Raw genomic sequence first — 10,996 nt, forward strand, 5'->3', positions numbered from 1 at the left:
GGACAGTGGTGGTTGGGGGGTTTGCTGGTAGTATTGTTCAAGAGTTCAGACGACTTTTTTCTTCTCTGTCGGGACCCTAGCATATAACAAAGAGAAAGTCTGGGGTGCTCCACTTCTCTCATCTTTCAAACATCAAATAACAAGGTTTTTCAAACAGTCTCCCCCTCTGTTATGTCTGACAGAGGATTGGTGTTGACCCCTATGGGACCCAGAAACCAGTCGCAGCAAACAAATGGGGGTGGCTTGAGCTAAGATGAAAAAAGAAGGGGATTCCCAAATCATTGTCAAGCAGTGGCCAAAAAGTCTGTGTTTCCGTGAGGCTGATGTTCCCCCCATGCTGCTTGAAACAAACAACATGTTACATGTAACCAGCGGTCAACACTGACGTCTGGAGCTCTCTTGTGTGTTTTATTTTTTGAACCAGGTGTGTTATTGAGCAAGGTTTTGGCAGGAATTTTGCTTAGGTTTGTTGCATAAATCACAGCCTTAAGGGTGATGCTGCCCACACATGACATACGTGTGTTGACAGGCAATTCTCATAAGGAAAGCTTTTTTTTTTTTTCTTAAGATTTATCGGAGGTGAGCCCAATTATGAAAAAAACCCACATTGATTATTGTCTGTGAATAACCAGAGGAAACCCCCCACCCATCTCAACCCCCCCGCAACCCCACCCCGACCCCTCCCTCTCCTTTGAGTGACAAATCCACACAACGATACTTTGAGCGTCCAACCCCCCTTCACTCCTCCTCCTCCTCCTCCCACGCCCCCCCATCTCAGTCACATCTGTGGTACAGCCCACTCACTATTGGCAGGCTTCCCCTTGCAGGCTGCATCAGAAGCCAATACAGCTTGTGCTCATCAAATGGGTCGGCTCACTTCAGAGGCCAAAGGGGGATGTGAAGGTTTCAGTGGCTGTTAGATAGCGGGTTATGGTTCATATGCGCGGGCGTGTGAGATGTGTACCAGACAGGGGAATTCATGGCTCGAAAGCCTGCTCTATGACTCGCTCTATTGTTGATTAAAATGTGGTCAGCTGAGATCTTTTGCTTTCTAATTCCATCCATGCAGCTTTACTGTAAAAAGACTGCGAACGTGTTGGTGGAATTCAGGGAGGAGTTTGGGCAGAGATTTGTCTTGTCGTATTGGTAATATTAGAACTGTCTTACTAGTTTTTTGTCAAGTCAGTTTTTTCTAATTTAGTCTGTAATCAAATTTGTCTCAGAGGACTTTAAATGGTGTACCTCATGCAACACCTCCTGTCTTAGACCTCGTTCTGAATATGAATGTCATTATTACAGTATCACAGACTGCCAAGCTTATTCTTTGATCAAACAGTTAGTTGGAATCAAGAATTTGCCCATTTTTGACTTTTCTGACATGGTTTCTTTCGTTTGAAATTCTTGTACAGTGGCTTGTGTTTTGACAACAGTTAACATGTAAGAACTTGTTCTTGTTTTGTCAAAGGTTGAAGGTTTTGTAGAAAACAGTAGTGAAACTCTATCATATTGCAAACAATGCTCAGAGTTCCAGGATGAAATCATGTGTTGTATGTACACTGGATGGAAGTAACAATAGTAGAATTATTATATAGAGAAACAGACATTCAGTATTAAGTGAATAAAAGTTTTAATATAAAGTATATCAGTTATAATATCAAGTAAGTATTCCATTTCCTGTGCTGTTTCTGTCAGCATACCATTTTGTATAAGATTTATGGAAAAAATCATCAATAAATGAATGAAAGTTGAGATGCAGTTTTCAGCTGGTAGTAACATCGGTGTGGTGGATGTATTTAGAATGTCGTTGCATGCAAAATGTGAGCTGCAAAATGTTGCTGAAAGGCACTTTTTAAAACCAGAGTGGTGCCAGCATCTCTCACACTTTTTTTTCATGCCAGTCAACTAGTGCAAACATTTGTTGGTTCCATCTTCTGGGAGGATTTGCTGTTTTCCATTCTTTTTGGACTGATGTTTGGAGTTTGAAGACATTACGTTGGACATTTTTCACTATTTTGGCATTTTATGGACTACGTGACTACTACTAAGAAATGCACCAGTCAGTATTTGTCAACAGCTGATTTAGTCTGCCAGTATAACCAGTCAGTCAGTTTGACCAGCTGCCAGTCATGCAGTCAGACTGTGTGTTGGACTGCGAGGAGAGCGCTGCATTGTGGTCTTCCTAAATAGTGGTTGGCTTCGCTCGGCTGACAAAACATGCCGCCTTGGCCAGCAGTCGTGCAGCACTCAACCACAGGGTGTGTGTATCTGTGTGTGTGTGTGTATGTCAGTGGATAAATTAGTCTTGTTTTATACAGTTACAGTCGCTTTCCAAAGCAAACCAGTTATTGATAATTTACTTGTAGTTGGGAGGAAATGAGTACACTCGTTCTCCGTCTGGTCTTGTCAGCTGATGCCCTCATATAAAATAAATAAACTGGCAGGTCAAAGGTCACAGGTGTACAGTATTTAGGTATCAAACAGTGTGGTATGGTTTTGTACAAAAGCCTTTAACATCAGTGGTTTCTCTTTTTTCCTATCACCTTATCTTGTGATTAAGGTTTTTGCCAGACCTTATGAGTCTCATAGAGATACCGTTTTTTTAAGACTAAAAAGCAAAAGTTGAAACCACAATCGGCAGTCAAGTGAAACTGGGATCATGAGAGAACATAGTTTTACAATACAACATAAAGGATTTATGGCTTTGAACAGGAAAGTGATACACCATTCATTTGAGTCTTGTAAACTTAACAATGGAAATATTTACCTGATGCTAACACTGGTGTGTCATTCTGCATGTAAACACACTTGTTTGTTGGCTACAAATGCGGTTGTTCCTGCTGTTAATGTTCAATGCTGTCATGCTCTAATGAATCACTGCACTGAATGTTAGTCAGATTGGGAAAACACCTCTGTTCTCTATTCCTGTATAACATTCCTCAATATTGTCTTCTTCCACATGACACATCCATGACGATTACCGTACCTGTACATTTGGGGTAGTCATACAGCAAACATGGGGTTGCTTTTCCTGTAAAGTAAGTGGTTTCTGTTCTTATTTTTGTAATTGTCAAGCTGCTGGATGACAAATTATTTTCTATTTGGAGGATTTTTTTTTCTTCTTAATTATTTTATGCCTTTTTTAGACAGCTGACTGCAGTGAGATGAAAGTAAATGATGAGCTTGACTCAAACCTCAAATAGCGGAAAATGACATAGAAACAGTGATGGAAACATGACATTTCCGTTTATACAGATGAATGGAAACTATTCTAATAATTATGCAAAATGATTGCAGTTTGTTAGATAATCATAATCAGGCCTGGTAAATACCCATGTCTTTAAAGGTAGTATGTGTAACATTTTGAAAACCCTTGTTATTAATGACCCCGGTGGCCATTTAGTGAACTGCAGACAGCATCCCTGGCAGCATGGTTGACTGGCATCATGAGGTAACTTAAGTTAGGAGCCAGCTGTTTTTTACCTTAGCAGACTCATTGTCAAAGCTAACGTTAGCTAGCATCGCACACTGTTGGTGCGGTAGGGGAACATAAGAGAGGCACTGAGGTGAGGCACTCGGAAGCGAGTATAAACGTCACATCCTTTGGATATTACCAGAAAATTCCTCCCGAGTCCTGTACGTAGTCCACAGTCCACAGGCTTTCTGAGGCTGAATAGCACACCCCATGACAAGCAAACTCAACCTGATGAGAGAAATTGTATTACTATAATTGTAGGACAGTATTACAATTCTATCAGGTCAGTTTAAAATGCTGATTCACTCTTGAAGTGCTGTAGCATCAAAAATTGTTATTCATTTAGTCTTTTGCTGCCCTCAAGTCATGTCAGTAATGTCAGAATTAAAGAGGATCAACACCTTTAGCAACAGCTAGTTTTGTGTCTCAGCTGCCAGTAAGTAGTAGTAGAACACAGAACCTGAGTATGAGAGTGGATTGAAAGTTTGAAAGTTCAGTCTTTAACATTACTGGAAATGAAAAGGGCAGCGCTGTTTCCTTCTAAGATAGCACAAACGAACCGCCGGTCTGTCATGTTTTGTGAAAGAAAGCTTTTTTTCCCCTGCTATCTCAACTTTGTGGCTTAACAAGTCTCAGCTGTTCCGATGTTGCAGCTGTTAACAACACGTTTACTGCAGGAATTCACAATGATGATGACCAAAATTTGACAAACCATGCAGAGTTACAACCGAGACTGACCTTATCTGTCATTCAGTTTTTTGAGTGAGTGTGGGCGTGAGTGTGAGACCATACATGGGTGATTTAGGTGCAGGTGGCTAATGTGATGATCTACAGTAATATGTATTTGAGTGGGTTGTGTGTGTGTGTGTGTGTGTCTGTGTGAGAGAGTGTGAGTGTTTGTGGGCGTGGTCATTTGTGAATTTCCCCCATTTCTCATAGTGAGATTGTGACAACACGCCTACTCCGCCCACCTCTGCCTGCCTGTTGCCAGGCAAGACCAGGACTAAAGGTTAGCGATGGGTATGAAACACCACCCAGAAATGGACTGTGTGTGTGTGAGTGAGTGTGTGAGAACCAGAGAAAGTGTGTTCTTGCTATTACTATCACATAGGCTGGATCATCACACCTTTTACTTTCTAAACTGAAGATTTTGTCAAGATTTAGATCAAATTGCGTGTAGTGACCTCAGTATTTATCAGCTCATTTGAATATACCATCCGTTAAGCTTTTTAAAGCAGTTTCACAGTAATGCTCTGGCAATAAAATATGTAAAAGCCAACTGAAAAAGAAAAAAATATATAATAAATTCTTTTAAAGTGGTGCTGCAAAGAGTAAGTAATAAAGTGAATTGTATTTGTAGATAAAAAAAAAATACAAATGCAGATTAAGGCTAATTGTTTTCAACTTTTACCAATTTTTCCAGGATAATACCATGATTATTTTTAATGAGGCACAGTTTTTGAGCCTGGATTTTACATTTTAAAGCATCAAAATGTTTTGGTGTTCTCCTGCTGCCAGGGAGAATACTGTCAAGCTAAGAGAAAACAAGCTCCTTAGGTAGAAACTGTAAGAGAGCTACAGGTTATGCAGCTGCAGATTGTCCTTCAAAGTGATTTTTAAAATGAAAAACTATTAAATGACACAGTACTCGTCCCGTTTGTGGTATTTTTATAATTTAATTCACCTTGAATTTTACAAAAAAAAAATATATCAACAACATTTTAAGTACCAAAAATTTCACAGTGCCTTTTCCAATACTTTCAATGCTTAAAACTCATTAATTTCAGTACCCTATTAATTTCTCTCACCATTTCTTTCTTTCGCATTACATGGACAGTAATGCTGCTACTCTGCTTACAGTTAATGCTTCTTCAGCAGCTCCTCAACTTTAGTCAAAAGGAAGTTGAGTACAGTTTGAATTGTAGCTGTTTTTTCTCTCTCTCTCTCTTAGGCTTGTGGCTCAGTGGTTTTAGTGCAGTAAGCCAATGATGCAAACACGTTCTCTACTGTGACTCTTCAAACTTCTTAACTCTTTAAACGGTTTTGGTTGTTTCTAAATTTAGAAATCCATTCAGCAAATTAAACTGATAGAATTTTGTTCTTTTTTCCAAACCACCAACAAACAAGAAAAGTTAATCAGGTTAGCAGGCAATGTATTAATAAGAAATTTAAAATAATAAAAAAATATATATGTTGCTGCTGGTTAATTTGCACACATTTATTATGTTATGAAATCCAAAATATTTTATATGAATATATTATTTCTTCTCCCTTCACCTGCGTGGCTTGTATTTTGCTTTAGTGACTTAAAATTCTCCTCAGCAGCTAAAAAACAAACGATCATGTTTTTTTTTTTAACTCAGCAGCAGAAATCAGTCCACTCATAACCCTCTGCTCGCTATTCTACATCCTGCATTCACCAAACTTCCTGCATTAACCAAACGTCAGTTAAATAAGCTGGTAAAATAAAAACCATTTCCTCTTTAATCATCCTCACCTTTTAGCTTCATCTGTGATCTGTCTCTGCTCCAATAAATAAAAATATAAATTTAGCTGTTAAAATATTACAGATGCTGGTTTGGTTTTGAATCTTATAGTAACTAGCTGAAATTGTTTTTCTGTTATGGCCTATACAAAATTTAGTTAAAAAGTAAAAAAAACAAAAAAACAAAAAACAATTATAACTGGTATATTAGCAACATTTGTTTAATTAATTAATGATTAATAATTCCAGCAGACACCAGCAGAGGCAGCCTACTCTGCACGACATCTGCCCACCTCTGGCCTAAATGTGCACATCTGTAATTTTCAGAGGCCTTTTGCTGAGCACATTTCTTGCATTGTTTTCCTGACATCAGTTTCGTGCATGTTGCTGTTTGCCAGCCAGTCAGCAGGTGTAGGGTGGAGCCGCTTTTCAGACCGACAGTTAACGCTCAGTCTCAACCGTCCTCCTGATATTACGTGGACCTAAAATGTCATGTACAAGGTGGGTGAATGAGAATAACCTGTGTGCCTATATGTGTGTGTGTGAGAGAGAGAGAGAGAGAGAGAGTGTGTGTGAGGTCAAGAGTGATAGACAGGAAAAGGCCCATTATTGTCTCTTTCTCACGCACATGTAGACATCCTGATTGTGTGGGAGAATTCTTATTAGCTAAAAGCTGTGGTGCCATGGTAAAGTACTTACATTTTTATTTTTAAAGAATAATTTTTTAATTCAGATAAATCTGTCTCTTAAGACCAACCAAACTGGAAACAGCTGTATTAACTGTTTTTTCTGTTAATGCACTTGTTAAGCACAGTTTCTGTTCTACAGCTGATCAAAATATGCGTCACCTTCCGGCCTGTTCGCTGCAAAACTGCAAAAATATTTGTATTGAAACATGAATCAGTCAAGAGGTGAGATCAAATTCTTATTTGTCTTCAAACAGGTGAGCATTTTCTAAGGTTTGACTAGTTTCTATTGAAACCAAAGTAAAATGAAAACTGACAACGTCACTTGAGTCAGTCAGTTTTGTTTAAACAGACCAACATGCATTAGAATCAATTTCAACCACCTCATCTGCACATTTTTTATTAAAAAATGATCACCACCAAGTAGCGAAAAACTTAAAATGACTCCAAAAATGGCTTTTTTTTTTTTTTGGTAAACATTAAACAACAAGAGGGAAATAGACACTTATGTTACTGGAAGACAGAATTTAACTGTAGAGCTCAGTAATAGAAAATGTGTGCACGCAGGATGTTTTTGAACTCCTCTCGCCTTTGACTCTGTACATCAACCAACTGTTTAAATAAATATGTAAAAATATAGAATTTAAAAAATAGATTTAACAAATATCAGGGTGTCTCCATGTCCTGGAAAAGTCTTAAAATGGCTGGAATTCCTCATCTAAAGTCAAAGCCTTGGTGTTGAGTCCAGCTACAAAGAGCATTCATTCATAGAATTGAATTTTAATGCTCTTAAACATTTTGTGGTTGCTTGTGGTTTCTTCTGGCGCCAGATTAAACTTGTCATGCAGAATTAATCATCAGGCCACTGCTTGTATTTATTTATTTATCTTTTTATTAGTATTTGTGAAAAGATGACGGGAAACAAGGCAGAGAGAGAAGCAACAAAGGTCCCCTAATGATTGAAACTGAAGCAGAGGCTGTGATATCCTGACTGCTAGTCCATATGAGTCAAGCTCCAAAAAGTGAATTCTGCATTTCCCATAATGCAGCTCAGTAGTGTCTTGTATGTGGCTCTTTCTGTGTAAAATGCTTAATGTCTGTTTGACTTCACACCCGGTTTGTAACACAGGCTTTGTGTTTTAAATAAAGCCATCCTCAGGGTTATAGACTTGACAAAGCTCCTCCAGAGCCACAGAGACATGCAACTGACAGGATGAGTTTTACTCCTTCTGACAAGTAAAATGATCTACGTGTGTAAAACTGGCAGCGTGCACTTCTGTCAATGTTATATGCAAGCTTGTTTGCAAGCATTGTCGCTTTAACTCTCGGGCTCTGTAACTGTCAGTAAAATCATATCAGAAATCTGCTCTGCAAATCATGTGACCCCCGGAAGGTCGAGAAGGTTGAGAAAGTCGCTGCTTGTAACGGATGATTTGCGGTCGTGGCCTTTTGAGCAATAGGCGGGCTCAAACGCAGAGGGCCATCAGGCCAGAGAGGCACACACCTCACAAACACCCTGAAACTACAAACTGTCAGAGTGAAAGTTTAAAATTCGAATCATCTCAACGTCGAACACAAACTTAACTGTCACTTTACTCCGCTTCATAACTGAACAACACACACACACACTCACACAAACACACACACTCCCACACACCCCCACCACCACCCCACCCCCCACACACACACACTTTTACAGTCATACTTTCTCTCTTCTCTCTCTCTCTCTCACCCACCACAGAAGTGGTATTACTGTAGTCTCTGATGTGGTCTGCCTCACCTCATGTTACCATCTCTTCACTCTCCACCATTGCTTCCTCAGTCTTTGTATCTTCTTTCTTTCTCCATCGCTATCTGTCTCCTTTTTTCTCCTTTACCTCCCTTTCAATCTATTTCCCTCTTTTCATACTTTCTCCTCTTTTCTTTCCTTCCCTCTGCTGTTTTTTGAACACACTCATTTCCTCCTCTCTCTACCATTCATTCTTTTACCATTATCTTCTTAATTATCTCCTCATCTCCCCTCCTTTTCATCTCTCTTTCCTTTTTATTCTTGCTTCCTCTTTTCTGTTTTTTTCCTTTCCATTTTGTTTTCTATCGTCTCTTCCTTTTCTCCTCTTATTTGTATCCTCTCTCTCATGATCTTCTCTCCATATCACTCTTTCCCTCTGATCCTTTGACCCATCATAGATTTTTTTATTTTTAATATTAAAATCATTCTTTATATGGCACATTATCGTTAACCAGTTTTCCTTCTCTCTCTCCACCCAGGTGAGCCAAAGCGTTACCAGGTGGTGATCCACGGTATCGAGCCGCTCCTGGAGACTCCTCTGCAGTGGCTCAGCGAACACCTCAGCCACCCCGACAACTTCCTCCATATCTGCGTCATCCCCACCCCCACCGACTGAGGTCACAGCCACCCCACCATCCTTGTCACCGTGACAGCCGACTGACCAGCCAGCTGGATAACCCAGGAAACAGTTGGGCTTAACGGTGGAAACTCTGAACTAACAGACTCTTTAATGAGAGGGAGATCGGAATCTTGTCCATAAAGATGGAAAAATGGGATGTGAAGGAGGTATTTCACGAACCTCCTTTTCCATCTTGTTTATTTCTACTCCTACTACCACTACTACTCCTCTCCGAAAACTTGTTTTTTAGGACACAAGGATGAAAGCATCTTCTCTTCTTCCTCTGCTCCCAAAAGAGGAAGAAGATTTCTTCTGGTAAAGAGATGGCTGACTGAGCAGAGGACATCTAATTTTCTACTCTGCTGTCTTGCATCTTCACCTCCTTCTCCTCCTCTAGTTAGCAACAGGAAGAGAGGAGGTGAACCGATCCCTTGTTTTCTCCATCTTGGTGTACACCTTTCAGACTGTCCTGTGGACAGGGAGACAAGTTTGTTTGGGGATTGGGGAGCTGGTGTATCCTGTCCTGCTGAAGCTGCCTTAGTTACTACGGTTATGCATTTTTATCATTAACATTCTCATCGTCTCTGTCACTCTTGAGTTTATATCAGAGTCTGGAATTATGTTCAGCTCCATGAATTTCTGGTGATTTTTAGGCATTTTACAGAGGATTTCCTCTCGGGTAGATTGCCTGGATTAACAGTTTTATTGTCGTCGTTTTGCTTCATTTGACAAAGTGAGCTTGAATAAGAAAAGGAGAAGCTATTTTTGAGCTCTGAGGGCAGTGACTGACACATTTCATTTCACTCCAGTGATCCCAGCACACACAGGAGCTGTTTGTGTCCGAGCAGACAAATCTACATGTCTACATGCCATCATTTGTCATGTTGAATTAGCATTAAATTGCAGCTTTAACTGACTAACAGTGTAACTTCTTCATTTTTCATCTACATCTTTAAGAGAAATTCCTGTTTCATACAACTTCTTTTAATTTTTTCGTTTAAATATTACATGGTCCTCAGTAGGTGATGGGATTTTGCAACAATCAAAACCAAGTGGATAAACTAAAAATGACACGGTGTTTACACTGAAAACAAGGCTGCACTTTTCTGTTCTTAAGTTGATTTATTGTCTCTGCAGAAGACAAATGGAGATAAGAGATTTTCACAGGGTAACTAGGTATTTATGAAGCAAAGCATTTTGTGCAGGGTTCATGGTCACACATGTTTTCAATAGCAGGTGTTGATTTCTCTCCATCAGTACAACACCATGTAGCTGCTTTACTGTCTGTTTTTGTCAGATTTGGCTCGAGCATCTTTGTCTGCTGCCAAACTTAAATGAGCATCTGGTTTTGTTTCATTTTAAGAACTCAGTTTAGATAACGAGACGTCAGGAGCATTTAGCATTAAGTCTTTTGACAGAGCACTAACTTTGGTTGAGGGCTGCCTAGATCAGATTACTTGGCTGGACCACAACTAATCACATTTTTAAAGAAAGGTTTGCATCTTGTCTTTTTTTGGTTCCATTTTTCACATCTGTTCATACTGAAATGAAATTACACTTAAAGCATTCAGCTGTCATCCAGAGTGACTTAAAATAAAAGTGAGCTGATTGAAATATTCCATTGTCAAAGAATCTAGTTATTGATTGCGAAGACAAAATCTGCACAATGGACTTAAACATGCACATCTCATCCCTAATGACATTCCAGGTAAATGTATTTCTCAGCTGAGATATTTCTGTGCCCGTGGTGTCGTCAGCTCAGTCTCAGTTACCTTCACTTTCCAGCAAGGTGAAGATGAAAATGAAATTGAAAATATCACCTTCCTTAGTTATTAAAGCTGGGAGTCATTTTAAGTTTTTCGCTACTGGTAACAATGTTACCTGAGTCTCAGTACTGAAACCAAAACAGTACTTGCTCTGCTTTGCTGAGTCTTCTTTTTTCACG

At 39.4% G+C, this 10,996-nt stretch overlaps 1 protein-coding gene across 1 annotated transcript in view; it reads left to right on the forward strand.

Annotated features, from left to right (window-relative positions):
• atg5 (ATG5 autophagy related 5 homolog (S. cerevisiae)) overlaps positions 1–10,667 on the forward strand; it is a 29,677-nt gene extending 19,010 nt beyond the window's left edge. Inside the window, exon 8 of the mRNA XM_018676076.2 lies at positions 8,912–10,667. Coding sequence (XP_018531592.1) covers positions 8,912–9,048 — 137 coding nt within the window. The 3' untranslated portion in view covers positions 9,049–10,667. The remainder of the gene's footprint in view (positions 1–8,911) is intronic.
• Positions 10,668–10,996: the final 329 nt, after the last annotated feature.

This window comes from Lates calcarifer, linkage group LG15, assembly GCF_001640805.2.
Source record: "Lates calcarifer isolate ASB-BC8 linkage group LG15, TLL_Latcal_v3, whole genome shotgun sequence".
In the NCBI taxonomy this organism is placed as follows: Eukaryota; Metazoa; Chordata; class Actinopteri; family Centropomidae; genus Lates; species Lates calcarifer.